Below are 25,138 nucleotides of genomic sequence, written 5' to 3'. Positions count from 1 at the left end.
GAAGCTTTAGGGCTGAGATGATGGGGTTTTCTGGATATACAATTATGTCATCTGCAAACAAAGATAATTTCACTTTATCTCTTCCTATTTGAATGCCCTCTATTTCTTTCTCTTGCCTCATTGCCCTGGCCAGAACTTCCTATACTATGTTGAATAGGAGCAAGGAGAGAAGACATCCTTGTCTAGTGCCAGTTTTCAAGGGGAATGCTTCCAGCTTTTGCCCATTCAGCATGATACTGGCTGTGGGTTTGTCATAGATGGCTCTTATTATTTTGAGGAATGTTCCTTCAATACCTAGTTTATTTAGAGTTTTTAACATTTTGGATATTGAATTTTATTGAAATTCTTTTCTGCATCTATTGAGATAATCATGTGGTCATGTGGATTTTGTCTTTAGTTCTGTTTACCTGATGAATTATATTTATTGATTTGCATATGTTGAACCAGCCTTGCATCCTGGGGATGAAGACAACTTGATTGTGGTGGATAAGCTTTTTGATGTGCTGCTGGATTCGGTTTGCCAGTATTTTATTGAGGATTTTTGTATTAATGTTCATCAGGGGTGTTTCTGCCAGGTTTTGGTATCAGGATGATGCTGGCCTCACAGAATGCGTTAGGGAGAAGTCCGTTCTTTTCAATTTTTTGGAATAGTTTCAGTAGGAATGGTACCAACTCTTCTTTGTACCTACAGATTCATCTGTGAATCTTTCTGGTCCTGGGCTTTCTTTGGTTGGTAGGCTATTTATTACTGCCTCAATTTCAGAGCTCATTATTGGTCTCTTCAGGGATCCAATTTCTTCCTAGTTCAATCTTGGGAGGGTGTATGTGTCCAGGAATTTATCAGTTTCTTCTAGATTTTCTAGTTTATGTGCATAGAAGTGTTCATAGTATTCTGTGATGGTTGCTTGTATTTCTGAGGTGAGTGGTGATAACCCCCTTATCATTTCTGATTGTGTTTATTTGATACTTCTCTCTTTTCTTCTTTATTAATCCAGCTAGCAGTCTATCTATTTTATTAACTTTTTTTGGAACACCAGCTCCTGGATTCACTGATTTTTTGAAGGGTTTTTCTTGTCTCTATCTCCTTCAGTTCTGCTCTGATCTTGACTATTTCTTGTCTTCTGCTAGCTTTGGGGTTTGTTTGCTTTTGGTTCTCTAGTTCTTTTAGTTAAAATATTAGGTTGTTAACCTGAGATCTTTCTAGTTTTTTGATGTGGCACTTAGTGCTATAAATTTCCCTCTTAATACTGCTTTAGCTGCATCCCAGAGATTCTGGTACATTGTCTCTCTTTTCTCATTAGTTTCACATAACTTCTTGGTTTCTGCCTTAATTTCATTATTTACCCAAGAATCATTCAGGAGCAGGTTGTTCAATTTCCATGTAGTTGTGTGGTTTTGAGTGAATTTCTTTTTTCTATTTTTTTTTTTTTTTTGAGATGGAATTTCCCTCTGTCGCTCAGGCTGAAGTGCAGTGGCGCGATCTTGGCTCACTGCAAGCTCCATCTCCCAGGTTCATTCTCCTGCCTCAGCCTCCTGAGTAGCTGGGACTATAGGCGCCTGCCACCACGCCCGGCTAGTTTTTTTGTATTTTTAGTAGACAGGGTTTCACTGTGTTAGCCAGGATGGTCTCAATCTCCTGACCTCGTGATCTGCCCACCTCGGCCTCCCAAAGTGCTGGGATTACAGGTGTGAGCCACTGCACCCGGCCTTGAGTGAATTTCTTAATCTTGAGTTCTAATTTGATTGTGCTGTGGTCTGAGAGACTGTTTGTTACGATTTCAGTTCTTTTGCATTTGCTGAGGAGTGGTTTATTTCTGATTATGTTATCAATTTTAGAGTAAGTGCCGTGTCACAATGAGAAGAACACATATTCTGTTGTTTTGGGGTGGAGTGTTCTGTAGATATCTATCAGGTCCAGTTGATCTAGAACTGAGTTCAGATCCTGAATATCTTTGTTAATTCTCTGTCTCAATTATCTGTCTAATATTGACAACGGGGTGTTGAAGTCTCCTACTATTATTGTGTGGGAGTCTAAGTCTCTTTGTAGGTCTCTAAGAACTTGCTTTATAAATCTGGGTGCTCCTGTATTAGGTGCACATATATTTAGGATAGTTAGCTCTTCTTATTGAATATAACTCTTTACTGTTATGTAATACCTACTTTGATCTTTGTTGGTTTAAAGTCTGTTTTGTCAGAAAACCAGGATTGCAACACCTGCTTTTTTCTGTTTTCCATTTGCTTGGTAAATTTCCCCCCACTTTTTTATTTTGAGCCTCTGTAAGTCGTTGAACATGAGACAGGTCTCTTAAAGACAGTATACCAACGGGTCTTGGCTCTTGATCCAGCTTGCCATTCTGTGTTTTTAATTGGGACATTTAGCCCATTTACATTTAAGGTTAGTATTGTTATGTGTGAATTTGATCCTGTCATCATGATGCTAGCTGGTTACTTTCCAGACTTTTTTATATGGTTGCTTCATAGTGTCACTGATCTGTGTACATCAGTGTGTTTTTGTAGTGCTGGTACTGGTTTTTCCTTTCCATATTTAGTGCTTCCTTCAGGGGCTCTTGCAAGGCAGGCCTGGTGGTGACAAATTCCCTCAGCATTTGCCTCTCTGAAAAAGGATCTTATTTCTCCTTCACTTATGAAGTTTAGTTTGGCTGGATATGAAATTCTGGGTTGGAAAACTTTTCTTTGAGAATGTTGAATATTGGCCCCCAATCTCTGCTCACTTCTAGGGTTTCCTCTGAGAGGTCTGCTGTTAATCTTATGGGTTTATCTTTGTAGGTGACCTGGCCTTTCTCTCTGTCTGTCCTTAACATATTTTCTTTCATTTCAACCTTAGAGAATCTGATGATAATGTGTCTTGGGGTTGATCTTCTCATGGAGTATCTTACTGGGGTTCTCTGCATTTCTTGAATTTGAATGCTGGCCTGCCTTGCTAGGTTAGGAAAGTTCTCCTGGATGATATCTTGAAGTATATTTTCTAACTTGCTTCTGTTCTCCCTGTCTCTTTCAGGTATCCCAATCAGTTGTGGGTTTGGTCTCTTTACATAATCCCATATTTCTCAGAGATTTTGTTCATTCTTTTTTGTTCTTCTTTCTCTATTCTTGTCTGCCTGTCTTATTTCAAAAAGATAGTCTTTAAGCTCTGAGATTCTTTCCTCCCCTTGGTCTGTTCTGCTAGGGCTACTTATGATTGCATTGTGAAATTCCCATGTTGCGGCTGGGCGCAGTGGCTCAAGCCTGTAATCCCAGCACTTTGGGAGGCCGAGGCGGGCGGATCACAAGGTCAGGAGATCGAGACCATCCTGGCTAACATGGTGAAACCCCGTCTCTACTAAAAACACAAAAAAGTAGCCGGGCGAGGTGGCGGGCGCCTGTAGTCCCAGTTACTCGGGAGGCTGAGGCAGGAGAATGGCGTAAACCCAGGAGGCGGAGCTTGCAGTGAGCTGAGATCCGGCCACTGCACTCCAGCCTGGGGGACAGAGCAAGACTCCGTCTCAAAAAAAAAAAAAGAAATTCCCATGTTGCATTTTTCAGCTCTATCAGGTCACTTATATTCCTCTCTAAACTGACTATTCTATCAGCTCCTGGCTTGTTTTATCATGATTCTTAGCCTCTTTGCATTGGACAGCAACATGCTCCTTTAGCTCAGTAAAGTGTGTTATTACCAACCTTCAGAGTCCTACTTCTGTCAATTCAGCCGTCTCAGCCTCAGCCCAGTTCAATGCCCTTGCTGGAGAGGTGATCATTTGGAGAGGAAGAGGCACTCTGGCTTTTTGAGTTTTTAGCATTTTTGTGTTGATTCTTTCTCATCTTTGTGGACTTATCTACCTTCGACCTTTGAGGTTGCTGAGCTTCAAATGAGGTTTTTGTGGGGTCTTCTTTGTTGTTGTTGTTGTTTTGTGTTTGTTTGTCTTTCCTTCAACCATTGAGCCTCTCTTCTGTAGAGCTACTGTGGTTTGCTGGGGGTCTGCTCCAGACCCTAGTTACTTCTGTTTTTCCTGTACCTGGAAGTATCACCAATGAAGCCTGTGAAACAGCAAAGATGGCAGTCAGCTCCTTCCTCTGGAAGCTCCGTCCCAGGGAAATACTGACCTGTTGCTGGCCTGCACACACCTATCACCTATGAGGTGTCTGGAGACCCCTGTTGGGAGGTCTCACCCAGGTAGGAGGAATGGGATCAGGGACCCACTTAAAGAAGCAGTCTGGCTGCTTTTTGGTTGAGCAGGTGTGCTCTTAGGGGGGACCCTTCCTAGTCCAGACCATTTGTATTCTTCAAAGCAGCCACGCTGGTATGGCTGAGTCAACCAAACCACAAAGATGGCAGCCATCCCTCCCCCTAGGAGCTCAGTCCCAGGGAGAGATCAGAACTCTGCCGTAGAACTCAAGCTGGAGTTGCTAAAGCCCCCACAGGGAGGTCTTGCCCAGTGAGGAGGAATGAATCGGGGTCCCACTTAAAGCTATCTGGCCACAATCTGGCAAGGCACTTATGCTGCATTCCTGGGGACCCTTCCTCACTGGACCATTTGTATTCTTCAAAATTGACAGGCTGGAATTGCTCAGTGTACCCAGCCAAAGAGATGGCAGCCACCCCTTCTTCTGGGAACTGAGTCCTATCTCCGGCTGACTTCAGCCTGTTGCTGTTGGCTGTGGCTGGAATTCCAAGCCATTGGGTCTTAACTTGTAAGGTGCCATGGAAGTGGGGCCTGCAGAATGACACTGCCCGGCTCCCTCCATTCAGCCCCCTTCCTAGGGATATGTATGGACAGATCTCCTGCCTTGCCGGGGATCCTGGGGCTGGAGTATCTCAAACTCCTGGGACTCTGTGAATGCCTGAGCTGCTGCTCTGCCAAGACTCCACACAACTTGTGTGTTGGACCTAAGGCCCTGGTGGCATGGGCTGCCAAGGGATCTTCTGATTGGTGAGTTGCAAAGATCTGTGGGAGAAGTGTTGCTTTTTCGGGTGGTGTCACACAATCACTCACCGCTTCCCCTGGCTGGAAGTGGGGGTGTCTTTGACTCCGTGCCACTCCTGGGTGGGCTGTCACCCCACCCTGCTTTTCTTCATTCTCCAAGGGTTGAGTTGTTTGCCTAGTCAGTCCCAACACGAGAACCTGGATATTTCAATGAAGGGTGCTGATTTCACTCGCTGCTTTCATTCATTTCTGTGAGTGCCACAGACTGCAGCTGCTTCTAACCGACCATCTTGGTCCCTCTCTCTCATGGCCTTTTCTATGACACTCTCTCCACACACACAAACAGAGGAAAAGCCACATGAGTGAGAAGTCTGTGGTCTCCAAGCCAAAAAACAAGCCATGATGAGGAACCAATTCTACCGTCACCTTGATCTTGAACTTCTCAGTTTCCAGAACTGTGAGAAATAATTGTCTGGTGCTTAAGCCACCCAGTCTATAGTATTCTGTTATAGAAGCCCAAACTAAGACACATGGCATTCTCTTGTGTCTATGTCTGTCTGCAGATTTCACCTTTTCATAAACACACAACTGTAGTGAATTACAGCCCACTCTAATCACCTCATCTGAACTTGATTGCCTCTATGAAGATCTTGTCTCTAAACAAGGTCACATTCTGAGGCACTGGGAGTTAGGACTTCAGTATATGAACATTTTTTTTTTTTTTTTTGAGACACAGTCTTGCTCTGTCATCCAGGCTAGAGGGCAGTGGCGTGATCTCGGCTCACTGCAAGCTCCACCTCCCGGGTTCACGCCATTCTCCTCTCTCAGCCTCCCGAGTAGCTGGGACTACAGGTGGCCGCCAGCACACCTGGCTAATTTTTTTTTTTTTTAGTGGACAGGGTTTCTCCGTGTTAGCCAGGATGGTCTCGATCTCCTGACCTTGTGATCCGCCCGCCTTAGCTTCCCAAAGTGCTGGGATTACAGGTGTGAGCCACCACACCCAGCCAATATATGAATTTTTTGAGAGGATGCAATTCAACCCATAACACTTGGCCATCATGTATGAATCATTTCAACTTTCCTCCCACAAGTTTTACCTTTCTATAATTTTATTCATCCTTCCTACCTATAGTGGACATTTGGAATTTGCTTGCTCAATAAACTCTCCTCATCACTAACGGTTGCTAATATCCTTTTGGAGAATCCCTTCCCTATTGTGTGCTGGCATAGGCTCATTCAAATACACCACCGGCTACTCTTGAAGTCATAGCAGATGATTCTTCCCATGGCCAATGCCAGCACAGCTGCGGGGAGAGAGACACCTGTGCACTAAGTTCATTCAAATGAGTGCTCTCTCTTGGAACTTGAAACTTGATGGCAGGAACAGGGATTGGAGGTTATTCATTGTAGCAGGCTCATACTCATCAGACTGACCCTATTCTAGAACTCATGCAGTGATTCCTATTGCAGGACATACTGAAGTCCACTGGTTTCCAGTGATTTCCAATTCCTGTCCATTCCTTGGTATTCCCCCATACAAATTCCTTCGTACTTAAGGAAAGCTGAGTTTCTGTTCCTTCCAAAAAATAAGCCCTAAATAAAACATAAATTAGTGCCCTTAGAGGGGTAAACGTATGTGACAGGTTAAAGCTGGCCACAAATTCTTCATTGTTTCTCCCATGGATGAGGGAACTCTTTCCTTCCCCTTGGACCTGGGACAGCCTGTAACTGCTTTGACCACTGGAATGTGACATATGTGAAGCTCTGTTAGTTTCAGGCTTAGCCTTTAAGACTAATGGCTATTAGCTTGCTTTTGGAGCCCTCAGCAGCCATGTAATGAGATTGACCACTCTGAGGTGATCATGCTGTGAGAAGCCCAAGCTATGTGGAAAACTCCCCAAAGAGTAAAACACTATGTGAAGAGAAAGGCCAGTGCGCCCCAAGGCATGTGAGTAAAGAAGCCATCTGGAAAGGAAATGCACCAGCCCCAGCTATCCTTGCTGACCCTACGTGGCTCAGAGACAAACCACCCAGCTGAGCTGTTCCCAAATTCCTGACCTACAAACTCATAAGCAAAATCAAATGATTGTTTTAAATCCCCTGTTTTGAGGTAGGTAGTTACATAGCAATAGTTAACCAGAAGAAATAAACATATCCTCAGGAAAATACAAGTATGAGATGATACAGAAGACCATGACACTCTTGGCCGGGCACGGTGGCTCACACCTGTAATCCCAGCACTTTGGGAGGCCAAAGCAAGTGGATCACAAGGTCAGGAGGTTGAGACCATGGTGAAACCCCGTCTCTACTAAAATACAAAAAATTAGCCAGGCATCGTGGCGCACACCTGTGGTCCCGGCTACTCGGGAGGCCGAGGCGGGAGACTTGTTTGAATCCGGGGGGCAGAGTTGCAGTGAGCCGAGATCACACCACTGCATTCCAGCCTGGTGAGAGAGCGAGACTCCATCTTAAAAAAAAAAAAAAAGAAGAAGACCATCACACTGTCACCCACACATGGGTATGGGAACAGAATAGCTGATGGCATTCTGTGGCAAAACCCGCATTCCTAGGATAAACTTCACTTTGTCATAGTGTATTATCTTTTTTACATCTGTAGAATTTAGTCTGCTAAAATATTGCCTAGGGTATTTTGCATCTAGTTCATTGAGGATAGTGGTCTACAGTTCCGTTTTGTTTTGTTTTTTTCTTTTCTTTTCTTTTCTTTTTTTTGAGACAGAGTGTAGCTCTGTCACCCAGGCTGGAGTGCAGTGGCGTGATCTCGGCTCACTGCAACCTCTGCCTCCCGGGTTCAAGTGATTCTCCTGCCTCAACCTCCTGAGTAGATGGGATTACAGGCGCACGCCACCATGCCCGGCTGATTTTTGTATTTTTGGTAGAGATGGGGTTTCACCATGTTGGTCAGGATGGTCTCGATCTCCTGACTTCATGATCCACCCGCCTTGGCCTCCCAAAGTGCTAGGATTACAGGCATGAGCCACTGCACTGGCCGGTTTTGTTTTCTTGTAATGTCTATCTTGTTTTGGTATCAGGATAATCCTGGCCTCATAAACTGAGCTAAGAAATATTTCCTTTTTGTCAATTTTATGGAAGACTATACATAGAATTGTTATTTCTTCCTTAAACATTTTGTAGAATTCATCAAGGATGCCATCTGCTATTGTCTTTGGGAGGAAATTTTTAACAACATTTGCAATTTCTTTAATTTTATTTAATAGATACAGAATTATTCAGGTTAGCTATTTCTTCCAGAATGAGCTTTAGTTTGTGTCTTTGAAGGAGTTGAGCTGATACATGTAAGTTGTTCAAATTATTGGAATAAAATAATTTAAAATATCCCCTTCTTACCCTTTTAGTGTCATATGGTCTGTACGGACATCACTGATGTCATTCCTGTAATGTGTCACTCTGGCTAGAGATTCATCAGTCTTATTGATCTGAAAGATTTGGTTTTATTGATTTTCTGGTTTCTGTTTCATTGAATTCCCCTCTGATCTTTACTGTTTCCCCCCTGCTTACCTTCCATTTAATTTGCTTTCTTATTCATAGTTTCATAAGGTAGAAACAGAGGTCATTGATTTCTATGCTATTAATTTCCCTTTAAATACTATTTCTGTAGCGTCCCCATAAATTTTGATATGTGGTGTTTTCCTTTGCATTCAATTCAAAATAGTTTGTACGTTCTCTTTTCACTTAATTTGTATTCCTTTGATCATTTACCTGTGTGTTATTTAGCTTTCAAATATTTGGGGGATTTTCCAGAGATCTTACTGTTGTTGATTTCTAATTTAATTACATTATGATCAGAGAATATACTTTGTGTGACTTGAATCCTTTTAAATTCATTGAGACTTGTTTTATGGTACAGAATATACACTATCTTCCTAATTTTCTTATGTACTTGAAAGAGCATTGCATGGAGTGTTTTAAAAATATCAGTCAGATCAAGTTGAAGGATAGCATTGTTAGGTCTTCTACATCCTTACTGATTTTCCATTTTCTATCAATTATTGAATGAGGAGTGCTGAAATCTCTCACTATAATTATAAATTTGGTTTTTTTATCTTTTCACTTTTGTATGATCTATTTCAGAGCTCCTTTATTAGATGCATAAATGTTTACAATTCAGAAATGTTAAAATTGTGTCCTCTTGATGAACTGACACCTTTATTATTATGAATGGTCTTCATCACTGATAACATGTTTAGCTATAAAGTCTACTTTATCTGATATTAATATAACTAGTAAGCATTCTTTTGACTAGTGTTAGCATGGTACATCTTTCTTAATCTTTTTACTTTTTACCTATTTGCATCTTGCATTTATTGTAAGCAGCATATACTTGGGTCTTGCTTTTGTGTTTAATCTGGTAATTTCTGACTTTTAATTATAGTGCTTTGCCAATTACACTTAATGTGACTATTAATTCAAATACATTCAAATACATTCAGTCATCTTGCTTTTTGTTTTCAGTTTGTCCCATCTGTTCTTTTTTCTACTTTTCTGCTTTCCTCTAGATCAACTGAATGTTTTTTATGATTCTGTTTTATCAGTTTCATTGGCTAATGAACATAACTCTTTGGTTTGCTATTTTAGTGGTTGCTTTAGGATTTGTAGCTTAGATCTTTAACTTTTTGCAGTCTAGTTTCAAGGGATATTACAACGTTTTAAGTACAGTGAAAACCTTATAAGACTATACTCTCATTTTTCCTTTCCTGGTCTTTATGCTATAGTTGTTATATATTTTAGTTTTATATATGTCAGAAACCCCACAAACTGTTTCAGGCCACATGGTTTCAGGGCCTGAATTGTCTGAGCCAAGATCCATCCTCTTAATATATATGCTAAACTGCTTCAACGAAACAAACCAAGAAAACAAACAAAAACAAATGAATAAGCAAAAACCTTGTGCTCAGATTTGGGCTCTGATGAGCCTCAGCTGTGAAAGGCATGCTGGCTAAACATAAGGCAGGATCCTGGCTAAAATGCAACACAATCAGGAAATTCAACATCATGTCAGTATAGATTCTTGATGGTTTCAACAATGTGTGTTATAAAATGCTACTAGGATGCAACTGATAGATTTCCAGAGTAATGTTACTATAATCTATTTTTTCACATGGAAAGTATACATAATGTAATACATAGTTTTGTGTTGTGTGATTAATAACAGTTAATTACACATATGGTGCTTACAGTATGCCAGGTACCATTCTAAATGCTGTACATATATTAATTTATTTACTATTACTTCATTGTAGTCTATTTACAACAAGCCAGTGAGAATTGCTATAGACGACAATTCAGAAAATGTTTAACTTGAGAGTATAATCAATTTTAAGGATGGTATGCATCCTGTTATATTATTTTTGCTACATTGTTAGATCAGGAGTTACCAAGACTGATTTAGTTTCCATCCCATGTGAATACTAAATTTCTTTCTATCCTTAAGAAGAAAAATACTTTGTGTTTTATTATTTCAACAAGTTCTCAATCTTATTGTTTCAAATTGCCCCAATAAATTTTAGTTGTTACTGTTCATATCATTTTTACGATATGGCATCAGTTTCTCAGATAAATCTTGACAGGAGCAGGGTTGGAATTCATGGTATAATGTGTCATTTGTATAATCTATACCCCCTAAGAGATGCATAAATCATGCATTCTTGTGTAGTAGGATAGAAGGAGTTCTCATGTGCTCCAGTGCAGAACTCTGAGCACATCTGTGGAATGTCAGTGCCCTGGTTCAGGTGGAAAAGACCATGTGAGGTGGTGGTCCTTTGGCTGGCAGCACAGACTCCCCAAAAAAGGTAGTGGCACATCACTCCAAAAGGCCCGATAGAACCAGGGAGTGAACCGGTTCAGCCATCCTGCCAGTGAAGCTGACGGGCTGTCTGTGTGGATCTGATGACTCCTCTCTCTCCTTGCTATTAGGATGAGCGAGTCACATCAGGCTCCCAGACAACTTGTTAAAGAAGAAAAGCAGGAGGAAAGTGAAATCTAAAAAGAGGCCACTTGGACCAGCACATGTGGAGAGTTAAATCTTGAATAAACCCTCCATAAAAATAAGTAAAGTTGTAGTTTTGTAGATAGCAATATGTGCCAAGGAGAAGATACAACAGCAAAGGGAGACGGGAACAGTTAAATTTGGGACTAGGGTGGTCAGAAAAGGCTCCACGGAGAAGGTGACACTGCTGAAGGAGGTGGAAAAATCTTCCATGTAGGTTCTTAGGAAAGAGCGTTCGGCCGGGTGCGATGGCTCATGCCTGTAATCCCAGCACTTTGGGAGGCCAAGGCGGGCAGATCATGAGGTCAGGAGATCGAGACCATCCTGGCTAACACAGTGAAACCCTGTCTCTACTAAAAATACAAAAAAATTAGCTGGGCGTGGTGGCGGGTGCCTGTAGTTCCAGCTACTCGGGAGGCTGAGGCAGGAGAATGGCGTGAACCTGGGAGGCAGAGCTTGCAGTGAGCCGAGATCATGCCACTGCACTCCAGCCTGGGTGACAGAGCGAGACTCCATCTCAAAAAAAAAAAAAAAAAAAGGAAAGAGCATTCCAGGAAGCAGGGGAGCTGTCCCCAACCTGTTGACGGAGACTAAGCAAACCAGTGCGGCAGGAATGAGTGAGTGATAGACAGGGAATGTCCTAGGACCAGAGGGCACAGGGGAACAGATGGCCAGGTCACATGGAGTCTGCAGGCCACTGGAAGGATGTTTTCCTTTTCTTTTTTTCTTTTTTTTTTTTTTTGAGACAGCATCTCACCCTGTCACCTAGGCTGGAGTGCAATGGCGCGATCTCAGCTCACTGCAAGCTCCAGCTCCCGGGTTCAAACCATTCTCCTGCCTTAGCCTCCTGAGTAGCTGGGATTACAGGCGCCCGCCACCATGCCCAGCTAATTTTTTAATTTTTAGTAGAGACAGGGGTTTCACCATGTTGGCCAGGCTGGTCTCGAACTCCTGACCTCGTGATCCACCCGCCTCGGCCTCCCAAAGTGCTGGGATTACAGGCGTGAGCCACTGCGCCCAGCTAGATGTTTGCCTTTTCTACAAATGGTGACAACTGTGGAAAAAGTTAGTGGGAGAGAAGGAAACAGTGTGAGTTGGATTTTATTTTATTTTATTTATTTATTTATTTTTTTAAAGACGGAGTCTCGCTCTGTCACCCAGGCTGGAGTACAGTGGCCGGATCTCAGCTCACTGCAAGCTCCGTCTCCCAGGTTTATGCCATTCTCCTGCCTCAGCCTCCCGAGTAGCTGGGACTACAGGCGCCCGCCACCTCGCCCGGCTAGTTTTTTGTATTTTTAGTAGAGACCGGGTTTCACCGTGTTAGCCAAGATGGTCTCCATCTCCTGACCTCATGATCCGCCCGTCTCGGCCTCCCAAAGTGCTGGGATTACAGGCTTGAGCCACCGCGCCTGGCCTGTGAGTTGGATTTTAAATGCAGCATCCCGTCTGCCATGTTGAGACCAGGCTTAGCATACCAAGGATGGAAGCAGAGAGAGCAAGTTAGAAGCTGTTCCACTAATTCATCTAAAAGACAATGGAGGCCTGGACCATGGTCAAGCCCCCTAAAAATTGGTTGCTATAGGAATATTTTCTGAAGATAAAGGCAGCACATTTGCTAATGGATTTGATTTGGCATGTAAGAAAAAGGGAAGAGTCAAGGGTGACTTCAAAGTCTCTGGCCTAAGTGATATTCACTGAGATAAGAAAGATTGCGGGAGGAGTATGCTATTTTTTGGACACTTCAAAATTTGGTATGCCTCTCAAAACTCAAGTGGAAATGTTGAGTATGTCGTTGGACATCTGCTCTTTGAGTTCAGGGATTCAGACTGGAGATGGGCATTTGAGAATATCAGCATGGAGCTGGCATTTAGACATGAGACTGGAAACCATCACCAAGGGAACAAGACATCCTAATATTTACAGGTTAGATTGGTGAGAGGAAGCAGAAAAGGAGATTATAGAAAATGACCAGTATGGTCAGAAGGAAACCAGAGGAGTAAAATGTTTAGGAAGTCAAACAAAGGAAGTGTTTCAAGGTGAAGGTCAAATGCTACTAATAAGTCAAATAAGATGAGGACTCATAATTGATTCCTTAGATTTAGAAACATGAAAGTCACCAAAAACCTTGTCGGCCGGGCGTGGTGGCCCACGACTGTAATCTCAGCACTTTGGGAGGCCGAGGCGGGCGGATCACCTGAGGTTGGGAGTTCAAGACCAGCCTGACCAACATGGTGAAACCTCGTCTCTACTGAAAATACAAAAATTAGCCAGGCATAGTGGCGGGTGCCTATAATCCCAGCTACTCGGGGGACTGAGGCAGGAGAATCACTTGAACCTGGGAAGCAGAGGTTGCAGTGAGCCGAGATCACACCATTGCACTCCAGCCTGGGCAATAGAGAGAGCGAGACTGTGTCTCAAAAACAAAAAACAAAAAAAACCAACACCTTGTCAAGAGTAGTTTTTGTAAAGAGAGAGAGGTAAAATCCTGGTAGAAGTGGGTTCAAGGTCAGTGGAAATGGTGAAGTAATAACCTCTAAAAATTTTCTGCTCCATAAAAGCAATGGGAAAACTGAGAAAATTGTCAGAATCAACTTTCTAAGAACTCTGGAAATTAACGTTAAGGTTTGTAGCAATCCAGGGAGTATTTATGCAAAAAAAGAGGCTGGGTCTGAGTAAAAACAGTAAAATTATGGTGCTTTAACTTGCCCTATTCCCAATTTATTCTCCGGCTTCACAGAAGCCTTGATAACCAGCAGCCTGTTCGCTACCAGAAAAAGCAGAATGGAGGTGGAACTTCTTCAAAGCCTCCTTCCCAAAGAACTGTAATACTTTGGTTTATCTGGTGGTTCCCTGGAAGGTTCCACTTGAAAGGCTGTCTCTATTTGACCAGAATCAGGGCTTGCCTAGTGAGAAAAACCTTTTCTCACAGGTGTTTGTTGAAAATATTTACAGGCAACTGTTTAACCTGACTGCTACATAGCTGGGAAAAACGGCAGGCTAACAAGGAAGCTTAAAAGGTGAAAAATGAGATGTCCATGGGGCTTTGAAATGCTGCAACACATTCCAGAGAATTTGGAAGGCTCTGCTGTATGTACACTCAGGAAAAACCTGAGAAGCCCCTAAGCTGCCACCTCTGATGAACCCTGAGCTTCTGTGTCAGCAGGAAGTGAAGGGAAAGGCAGAGTTGTCAGCTGCCTGGCTGAGTGTGGAAGGCATGTCCCAACACATACACACGGGCCCTTGGCAAAGACTGGGAGACTGACTAATTCCAGGTGTTTAAGGAAATCTGCTTGATCAATAGCTGGCCAATAAGCTAATCAAGCAGAGACTGCAGTGACCGCACACGACAAAGAGTACTGTCTTAGTCCACTTGGGCTGCTGTAACAGAATACTATATCCTGAGTGGCTTATAAACAACAGAAATTTATTGCATACAGTTCTGGAGGCTGGGAAGTCCAAGATCAAGGCACGAGCAGATTCAGTATCTGGTGAGGGTCTCTTCCTGGTTCATAGTTGGCACCTTCCTGCTGTATCCTCACGTGGTGGAGGGGGGCAAGGCAGCTCTCTGGGGCCTCTTTTTATAAGGGCACTAATCCTATTCATGAGGGCTCCACCCTCATGACCTAATCACCTTCCAAAGGCCCCACTTCCTAACACCATCACATTAGGTTTCAACCCATGAATTTTGGGAGGACATAAACCTTCAGTCTAAAGCAATTATAGACAGAATTAATTCAGAAGAGTTTTTAAACACACAAACAACAGCTAAAACAACAAGCAACAAGAAGTTCTGGAAAGGGAAGGAGATTCTGATTTCCAGAACTGTCACATTATGTTATTTAAATGTCCATGTTTTTTGTTTTGTTTTTTAAGATGAGGTCTCACTCTGTTGTCCAGGCTGGAGTGCAGTGGTACGATCACAGCTCACTGCAGCCTCAACCTTCTGGGCTCAGCTGATCCTCTCACCTCAGCCTCCTGAGTAGCTGGGACTATAGGCATGTGTCACCACATACAGATAACTTTTGTACTTTTCATAGAAAAGGAGTTTTGCCATGTTGCCCAGGCTGGTCTCAAACTCCTGGGCTTAAGCAATCTGCCCACCTTGGCCTCCCAAAGTGCTAGGATTATAGGCATGAGCTACTGCACCCAGCCAAATGTATAATTTTTAACAAAAAATTATGAAGCATGTAAAGAAACAAGAAAGTATGGCCCATACATGTAGAAAAAAAGCAGTCAGTAGAAAATGCCCCTGAGGAAGCCCAGACGTGAGACCTACTAGACCAAAGACTTGCAATTGGCTGCTTTAGGTATGTCCAAAGAACTATAGGAAACCATGTCTAAAGAAATAAAGTATGGCCAGGTGCAGTGGCTCACGCCTGTAATCCCAGCACTTTGGCAGCTCACTGCACGTTCCAGTAGCAGATGGAGCCATCATTTTCTATATATTTTAGAGATTGTGTTATTCAAGAGAGTAGCTGTCTGTCTAAGCATTGCCCAACAAAACTGGTGATTGCCAGTTCATAGGAAATAGAGATTCTAACTGTGCTTTTGAGACTAGAAGTCAATTATTATTGTTGTTATTATTATTATTGTATTTTTGAGACAGAGTCTCACTCTGTCACCCAGACTGGAATGCAGTGGTGTGATCCTGACTCACTACAACCTTAAACTCTTGGGCTCAAGTGATCCTCCTGCCTCAGCATCCCAAATAGCTGGGACCACAAGTGTGTGCTACCACACCTGGCTAATAGTTTTTAATTTTAGTAGAGACAGGGTTCTGCTATGTTGCCCAGGCTGGTCTCAAACTCTTGGGCTCAAGTGATCCTCATGCCTTGCTTGCCAGAGCACTGGGATTACAGGTGGCCACACCTGGCCTACACATTATTATAATTTGAGACAGAGTCTCGCTTTGTTGCCCAGGCTGGAGTGCAGTGGCACGATCTCAGCTTACTGCAACCTCCACCTCCCAGGTTCAAGCGATCCTCCTGCCTGAGTCCCCTTAGTAGCTGGGATTATAGGCACGTGCCACCATGCCCGGCTAATTTTTATATTTTTAGTAGAGATGGGGTTTTGCCATGTTGGCCAGCCTGGTCTCGAACTCCTGACCTCAGGTGATCCATCTGCCTCAGGCTCCCAAAGTGCTGGGATTACAGGCATGAGCCACCATGCCCGGCCTACACATTATTTTTAAAGGGGATTTTGGAAGATATTATTGGCATGAAACCTGGCTGAACAAAACTCTTAGCAGCATTAGTATTTTAATCTAATAATCCTATGGTAGTAACCATGATGATACAAACACATCTATTATTTCTAGCTGTCCCATCAGGAAAATCCTGACCACATCTGTGGTATATGGGAAGTATATATGTGGTCTTGGTCCCCAGTTCATAGCACATAGCCCCAAAACCCTTGGAGTTTCCTGAATGATCATGCTTTTTGTCGTTGATAAGAACCCATTTAGACCATACCTGGGTTTATCTTAATAAGGTGGTTTTGGGCTCCGGGCCTTAAATAACTTCCGGTTAGGGGCTGGTCACCAGAAACAGCAAACCTTAATTAGAGGGTTGGAACTTTCAGCACCCCTCCCCAACATCTGGGGAAGGGAGAGAAGCTGCAGACTGAGTCAATCACCAATGGCCAATGATAAAATCAATTGTGCCTACGTAATGGAACCTTCATAACCACCCCTCACCTATGCGGTTTGGGAAGCTCCGGATTGGTGAGTGCACTGGGATACAGGGAGGGTGGTGTGCCTGGATATACACAGCAGCTCCGTGCCTCCTAACCCCAGACCTCAGCCTGTTCACCTCTCCCATGTGACTCTTCCTGACAATGTCCCTATAATACACAGGCAATAGTAAGTAAGGTGTGCTCCTGAGTTCTGTGAGCTGTTCTAGCAAATTATCCCACTGAGGAGGTGGTTGTGGGAAGCCACAAATTTGTAGTAAGTCAGACAGAAGTGTAGGTAACCTGGGAACTCAGTACTTGGGGTTGGCATCTGAAGTGGGGTCAGTCTTGTGGGACTGAGCCTTTAAACCTGTCGAGTCTGCTCCTAAATCTGGATAGCTAGTGTCATAATAAAATGAAATTGCTGGGCACCCAGCTGATTTTGGGAGAATCAGAGAATTGGTGTTGGCAAAGACACCACATACTTGGTTTCAGGAGAATTCTCAACACGATTAAGGAGATTAAGTCAGCCAGGCGTAGTGGCTCACACCTGTAATCCCAGCACGTTGGGAGGCCGAGGCAGGTGAATCTCCTGAGGTCAGGAATTCAAGACCATCCTGGCCAACATGGCGAAACCCTGTCTCTACTAAAAATATAAAAACTAGCCAGGTGTGGTGGCAGGTGCCTGTAATCCCAGCTACTTAGGAGGCTGAGGCAGAAAAACAGCTTGAACCTGGGAGGCAGAAGTTGCAGTGAGCTGAGATGGTGCCACTGTACTCCAACCTGGGCAACAAAGAGCAAAACTCCGTCTAAAAAAAAAAAGATTGGAAATTCAAGATAAAGTTTTTTTTTTTTTTTCCGAGACGGAGTCTTGCTCTGTCACCCAGGCTGGACTCCAATGGTGCGATCTCAGCTCACTGCAACCTCTGCCTCCTGGGTTCAAGCAATTCTCCTGCCTCAGTCTCCCAAGTAGTTGGGATTATAGGTGTGTGCCAGCATGTCCAGCTGATTTTTGTATTTTTAGTAGAGGCAGGGTTTCGCCATGTTGGGCAAGCTGGTTTTGAACCCCTGACCTCAGGTGATCTGCCCGCCTTGGCCTCCCAAAGTGCTGGGATCACAGGCGTGAGCCACCGCGCCTGGCCAAAATTTCTTTATTATAATGACTACTGTACTCAAGCCCTGTGAACTTCCAAACTTTGTAGCTATTGGTGAAAACAAGAATCCTTATTTTATTATTCCTGAATCTGAATTTTTGGAAACAAGAAAGTCTGAATAGCTTAAACAGCTGTACACAGAAATATATGGTTTGAGGTAAAATTTACTTTATAAAAGCCCCGTGCTTCTGGATGATCAGTAATTTCAGGATGAGTCTACACTTCAGTCATGTAAGTGGGAAATGGAGAGACCGCCAGCATCATTAAGAAAGAATCTGCTGTACATTAGAGGGAAAGGCAGCAGACTGGGAAATAAAAAGAATTTATTCTATTTGCCCTAAATCAGAGCTCAACATGTCGGCATTTTTTCTGCCTTCCTCTCTTCGTTTTATCCACAGATTCACTGCTGGCACATCTCAGGCATTGCTGGGGACACACCAGTCTCTTCCTGGTGGAGCTTCAGGTCGGCAGAGAACACAGTCTTCAGTCCAGTGAGCATGCAGAGCACAGTGGTCTGTGCTCAGGTGGGTTTCCGTGGAGCCCACTGTGGGGTGGGGACAACAGAGAAGGTATTTCCAAGTAAGCGGCATCCACAGGGATGAGACAGAGCCATTTGAGTGAAGGCAGTGAGGGAGAGCATGCTGCAGGCAGAAGGAACTGCTTGCTAAAGGGGCCCCCTGGCGAAAAGGAGCTCAGTGCTTTCTATGTTTTTAGAAAATGAAAGATTGGAATAGCTGGAAAGTAGGGAGCAAGAAGAACATAGCACAGAATGGGCCTGGACAGGTAAGGAGGTGTCAGATCCCCAGGGCTGTGAAAGATTTCAGGCTTTCGCTTAGGAACAGGAGCAGGGCAGTTGGCAGAAGCATCGTTAGCTTTAGTTGCTTCCCATATATGGGTGGAGAGGAGACTGGAGCGGGTGGAAGCTAGAGATGGAAAGACTAGTTAGGAGGCTCTTCTCCAGGCAAACGAGACAAGCATCTTGGGCTAGGGTGATGGGGATGGAGAGAGAGGACGGGAGGCAGAGGGCATCGGGTGGAGACTAAAGGCCGTGGTGCTAGGTGGACACAGGAGAGAGGGAGGTGGCAAGGAGGGGCTGGGTTTCTGTCTTGTAGAACTACAGGGATGATGGTGCCATCAGGTGTAGGAGGGAACATGGGAAAAAGATGAGGTTTGAGGCAGGGTTTGGGGTAGGGCGATGTACATCTTGAGTCCATGATTTAAATAACTTGAGTTTGAGGTGCCATTGGGAGAGTCATGTGGAAATGCCAGAGAGACAGCTGCAAATCAAGTTTGGAGGTCAGAGGAACACACCAGGCTGGAGTTACAGATTTAGGAGGTGCCAGGCACATAGGTGGCAGTAGAAGCCATGTGCCAGGCACATAGGTGGCAGTGGAAGCCATGAGCTTGGAAGAGATTTCTCACTGGGAGAGTGTGGAGCAAGACAAAAGGATGGCAGAGGACCAAGACCAGCATATGCCAAGTGGAAGAGGTTAAGGTGCAAAGAAGAACAAGGAGAAATGTCTAAAGAAGTAGAAGTAAAACCAGGAGCGCTTGATGTCATACAAGCCGAGGGAAAACATGTTTTGAAGAGGGAATGGTCTAGGGTAAAATGCTGCAGAGTGACTGCATGAGAGAAGAACAAAAATGTCTGTTGGTTCAGTGCGTGGATGACCCCACCCAGCCGCTTGTGTGGATTCAGGGTGGCAGACTGGCAAGGAGTGTGGAGTGAGGAAATGAAGCCATTGTGTTTGACAAGTCTGGCAATTTATCTTGTTTGCAGTGGGATATTTGTAGAGCTCCCTGCTAGTGGAGCAGAAGGGTACAATTCAGCTGAGGATTTTCCTAACTGAAAAAGTAATGAGCAAGTGAGAAACTCCACCACACTGGCCTGCAGGTATTCCTCACCAAAGCGCGGTGGGCCCAATGCCTGGGACTGCAGTCACCTACTTTCCATGTCCACGCAGTGAAGTTTGGTATGCCCAGAAACTCCATATTCTGTTTTTTTTTGGTGGGGAGGGGTCTGATTTGGTATTTATTGAAACTCAAAAAGCACTACCCACAAATTAAAGAATGGATAAACTGGACTTCAGCAGAATGAAAAACTGCAACTTACGAAAAGACATTAAAAAAATGAAGACTAGCCAGAAACTAGAAGAAAATATATCTATCCCTTTGAGTTTTCACCCAGAACATACAAAAAAGAACTCTAAAAACTTTTTATTTGTTTGTTTTAGAGACAGGATCTCACTCTGCAGCCCAGGCTGGAGTGCAGTTGTGCAATCATAGCTCACTGCAGCCTCATACTCCTTGGGTCCAGGTGATCCTCCCATCTCAGCTTCCCGAGTAGCTGGGACTATAGACACTCACCACCATTCCTGGCTAATTTTTAAATTATTATTTGTAGAGACAAGATCTCACTATGTTGTCCAGGCTGGTCTTCAAACCTTAGGCTCAAGTGATCCTCCCACCTCAGCCTACCAAAGTGTAGGGATTAGAGGCAAGAGTCACCATGCCTGGGCAACACTTAAAAAGAATAAGACATCCAACCTTATTAAAAATTTAGAGAAAAAAAGAAATCCCATTTTTTTTTTTTTTTTTTTTTTTTTTTTTTGAGACGGAGTCTCGCGCTGTCGCCCAGGCTGGAGTGCAGTGGCCGGATCTCAGCTCACTGCAAGCTCTGCCTCCCGGGTTCACGCCATTCTCCGGCCTCAGCATCCCGAGTAGCTGGGACTACAGGCGCTGCCACCTCACCCGGCTATTTTTTGTATTTCTTAGTAGAGACGGGGTTTCACCGTGTTAGCCAGGATGGTCTCGATCTCCTGACCTCGTGATCCGCCCATCTCGGCCTCCCAAAGTGCTGGGATTACAGGCTTGAGCCACCGCGCCCGGCCTGAAATCCCATGATTTGAGGGAGACAAAGAATAAAAATTAAATCAGCAAAAATTTGAATAGACATCTGACAAAAGAAGATAGGCTAATGGCCAATAAGCATAAGAAAAGATATAGAACATGACTCTTCATCAGGAAAATGTGAATTAGACCACATAATTTAACCACCCAGGCATCAGATATCCCAGGATACCCCTGGCCTTGAAACCTTCACACTGGCTCTTCACTCCAGCTGAAATACTCTTCCCAGATATCTGCATAGCTCCCTTAAGGCCTGCAAGGGCTCGTTCCTGCCGCTCTTGCCAGTATAGACCCTGCTCGTTTTCTTTCCCTCTTGCTTGCCGTCCATCACAAGGATCAGCATGGCTGTCCCCATATAGCTGGTGTGGTGTCAGCCTCCAGTGATTCCCATCTCTTGATATATAACCCTGTTTACTTTCTTTCTATGACAAAGGGCCCACCCATGCAGCCAATAAGATGTTGCAGAAATTATGGCATGTGACTTCCAAGGCCAGGTTATAAAAGACACTGTGGCTACTATCTGGTTCTTTTTTGGATTGCTCACTTTGGAAGAAGCTAGAAGCCATTTTGTGAGGATGCCCAAGAAGGATGCTAGAAGCCGAGGCTTCCCATCCACACCCAGCACTAACTTGCTGAGCATGTGAGTAATCCACCTTGTGAGACTCCGCTAGCCCCAGCGAACCTTCAGATAATGGCAGCCCTGGCTGACATCCGACTGCAACCTCCTGAGAGAGACCCTGAGCCAGCACCACCTAGCTAAGCCTCTCCTGCCTTCTCCACCCAGAGAAATGGTGCGAAATAACGAATGTTTACTGTTTTTAGCTGTTAAATCCTGGGGCAATTTGTTATGTGGCAATTGATGACGAATACAGATGGAAAGGAATATGTTGCTCCAATGTGGCCTTGGACGTAAGCCACATTCTCTTAACCACTGAGAAAGCTTGTATTTTCATCCTTCCAACTTTGCTTTTCATGTTTATCCTTCAGTTCTGAACCTACAGAAAGGGGAGGAAGGAGAAAGTGAGAGAGACATGCCAAAAAAGAAAGCTTTAAAAAGCTTTAAGAAATCATATGCAATATAACCCATATTTCTGACCCCACCCAAGAAACTGTCAGCAAAATAGATGTTGCTGTTTAAACCTTTGAGTTGGGTTTGTGAGGCCTCAGTCATGTGAAAATAACACACAGATGGGGGGCTGAGGCATGATGAGGTCATTTTCCGGAAGGTCACACAAAAATAAATGGCAGGGCTGCTGATGAAATGGTTCTGGAGCCACATGCCCAAGCTGTGTGAAGTGGAAAGCGAAGGTGCTGGGACCACCTTCTCCGAGCTGCACAGCACCTTGGAAAGGACACAGCATTGCTGAGGGAGGGGTTTTCCAGGGCAGGTTCAGGACCCTTCTCTGCAGCCCCTGTCGGGTTTTCCCCCCACACTGGGGAGAGCATCCCCCCGTTCAGACCCGCAGCAGCCTGGGCAGAGGAATAGCCTAAGCCTGTCTAAGAAGTTTGGCAATAATTTTGCCACCCAGTTGAGGAGAGGTTGGGAGCCTCTCCCATTCTCCTACTGGATTTACAGCAGCTCCTAGGAATAAGAACTGCGTGAGATTATTTCCCCACACAAATCGGGTAGAGATGGCCGGGCGCCTAAATACTTTTAATAGAGGTAACGGGCTAGAGCTGGCTTAGTCATTTCGTCCGCAGACCATAGCAAGAGAGTTTTTATTTCTGGCCAGTTGTCTGAGGTCTCAGGTCTGGCACCCAAGGCCAGGGCTCTGCCTAATGCACTCCAATGAACAGGGCTTCGTACTCCAGCAAAAACACCAAACAAACTGCTGGATAATCAGTTGAAAGATCAATCTCATGGAACAAGCAACTGACATGCTGGAGAATCCAATTCCTTCCTCTAAGAGAGGAAAAACAAAGACATTTGCATGTGCTGAGCAAAACCAAGAATAAGCAAGAAAATATGCTATTTGAATTGCGTTCAAAATGTCTCTTACAAGTGAAGCAAATTACTTCTGCATGCTCTGGGGCTCTGCAGAGAACAAATAATGTTCTGCCTTTAATGGGTAAAATTATACAATTTGCTTTTAATAGTAAACCAAAAGCCGCGGTGGCTTCAGATAGCACCGCGCTCCCGAGGGCTCCCTCCACGCAGCTCCACCCCTGGCAGTTTTGAGCATTTTGGGGGACGCGCTTGTCCCCACCGACCTGGGAGGGCGCCGGTGCCAACGCGGCCTGTTTGTTTTCCTGAACGTTTCCTTTTCCAGCTTTCGCTTCTCCTCTTTCTGCCTCACCGCTGGTGTCTGGGACTGGGTGGCTCTCAGATTTGTCCCAGTGCGTAGTGCAGCCCGGAGTTACTGATTTGTGACTTAGATCCCCGTGTGTCTCGCCCCGAAAGTCGGGGGCAACCGCTCTGGGCACCTCTCCTGCGTGGGCAGACCCGCCTAACTCCGGCTGACGCCCCCAAGGAGCCACCTTTGTGTTCAAGCGTTCCGAGGCGCAGGCCCGAGGGCGGGCGCGGGAGGCAGGTCGGGGCCCCAGCTGCGGCCCCAACTCCCTGGGTCCCGCCCGCCGCCCGCCGCCCGCGCGTTTCCCCGGCAGGGGGCGCTGGCGCAAGCCTCGCTCTGCCCATCGGGGCGGGCGAGCTGGGACCCTGCCTCCTGCGCGCCCGCCCGCCCGCGGTCCGCCCCCCGCGCTCGTCCTGGCGGCCGGCGGGACGCCCCAGCTCGCGCCCAGGAACCTCCCCAGCCAGCCCGCGCCGCGACTGGAGCAGAGCGGCGCATCCGGGCCCGAAGAAGAAGACGACGACGAGGTCCTCGAAGTGGACCCATTTGCGAAGCGCCGGGGAGAAGGAGGGGAGGACGCGCGGCAGAAAGGGGTGGTGGCGCCCGACCCTGCGCCCCGGCCCGAAGTTCGGAGGGCGGCCCGGCCCCCACTGCCCGCGGTATGGCCGGGGGCTCGGCGCTCTCGCGGCTGCCGCTGCTGTGCATCCCGGCCGTCTGGGCGGCCGCCGCGCTTCTGCTCTCGGTGTCCCGGACTTCAGGTAGGATCCGGCGCACCCCCTCGTGCGCAGGCGGTGGCTCGCGGCTTGCTGGGCCAGCCCTTCCTCCGCCGCTCTGCTCCCGGCCGCCGCGCCGGCGCCCGTGCTCCCGAACGAGGGGCGCCAGGGAGGGCCATTCGCACCGCGCCCGGCGCCGCTCCCCGCCCGCACCCCGGACCCCGTCGGGCTGGTTACAATAAGCCGCGCTCTGGGGACGCCTGTTTCTAGAGGCTGCGGGCGGGCGGGGGCGGCGGGGAGCCTCTCGCTGGCGCTTCCCGAGGGTCGCGAGTGGGAGTGGGAGTGCGAGCCCTGGGCCCGGGACCCGAGTCCGCAGATGTGCCCCGAAGGTCCCAGGACCCGGTCTTCCTCCCCGAGGTCTTCCTCCTTCAAGGGCACAGGGTCCCGAGCGTCCCCCCACCCCCAGGGCGGCCTGATGCCGGGCGGAATCCTGGGTTGGACGTGGCCCCGGAGAAGCGGCTCTTGCGGCGGGGGTGGGGGCGCCCGCAGCTCTGGGTTCTGACTCTCCCAGCCCGCGGGCCGCTTGATGGAAACGGGCTCTTTGGCTTCCCTTTTGTTGGTCTCTGAAACCTCCTCTCCCCCACCGCTCTGGGGTCGAAGGTGGCCGAAGTGGCGTGTGATCTGGATTGAAATGGTTTGCGACCGGGATCGCGGTCCCTGAGCGGCGGGGGCCCGGCCGCCTTCTGGCCGCGCCCGGGGACCCCGGGACCTGTAGGAGGCACGCGGCGGGAGGGGCGGGGCCCGGCCCCTAGGTGGGTTTCCTCCCTGCGCGGCCTCGGCTGCTTGGACCCGGGGCGCAGAGGAACGGCCGGGAGGTTCGGAAGAGCAGCTGGGGACCTGCCTAGGTTGCCTGGAGGAGGCAGTTCGCCCTCGCTGTGCAGACCCCGGGAGCACCTCCGGCCCGCGCGCCTCCGACCGGATTCCGGGCACCCTGCGGGGGTGGAGGAGGGCGGGTGGGGCCTTCAGGTCCAGGAGCGCCAGAGACCGATGGGGTTCGCCTTAAGCCCCCGAAATGTGTGAGACGCTCCTTACTAGTAAATGGGCTTCAGTAGCTTCCCTCCCCTGCATTCCTGCAGGCAGGTGGGAATCTGGGGACAGTCGCAGGCTGGGAGACGATCTGCTTTTCCTGCGCCCTGCTGGGAGCTGCGCACTCCAGGTATCCTGGCCTGCCGCCCTAGCCGGCCCAAGGTACGCGAGTCAGGAAGACTGCGCAGGCTTTCCTGGGGGGTGTTTTGGTTTCAGCAGATGTTAATTACGTCAGATATTCCTAGTTACTTGATTTGGGAAGGGAGCTTGCCTTTATCTCACTGTCCATTAAAGCCTAAATCGCTCAGAGTGCATTATATATAAAATAAGTAAGCCACATTCTAAGTTGGTATCCATCACTCAAGACCTC

At 46.4% G+C, this 25,138-nt stretch overlaps 1 protein-coding gene across 2 annotated transcripts in view; it reads left to right on the top strand.

Moving 5' to 3' along the window:
- Positions 1 to 23,236: 23,236 nt before the first annotated feature.
- The window catches only part of ROR2 (receptor tyrosine kinase like orphan receptor 2), a 217,367-nt gene continuing 215,465 nt past the window's right edge, over positions 23,237 to 25,138 (top strand). For both annotated transcript variants that reach the window (XM_025360580.1, XM_025360581.1), the window contains exon 1: positions 23,237 to 23,727. In XM_025360580.1, the coding sequence (XP_025216365.1) occupies positions 23,631 to 23,727 (97 nt within the window). In that variant the 5' untranslated portion in view covers positions 23,237 to 23,630. The remainder of the gene's footprint in view (positions 23,728 to 25,138) is intronic.

Source organism: Theropithecus gelada, chromosome 15 (assembly GCF_003255815.1).
Source record: "Theropithecus gelada isolate Dixy chromosome 15, Tgel_1.0, whole genome shotgun sequence".
NCBI classification, from domain to species: domain Eukaryota; kingdom Metazoa; phylum Chordata; class Mammalia; order Primates; family Cercopithecidae; genus Theropithecus; species Theropithecus gelada.
Note: the sequence above shows the minus strand (reverse complement) of the source record. Positions and strands in the feature narration are given on the sequence as shown.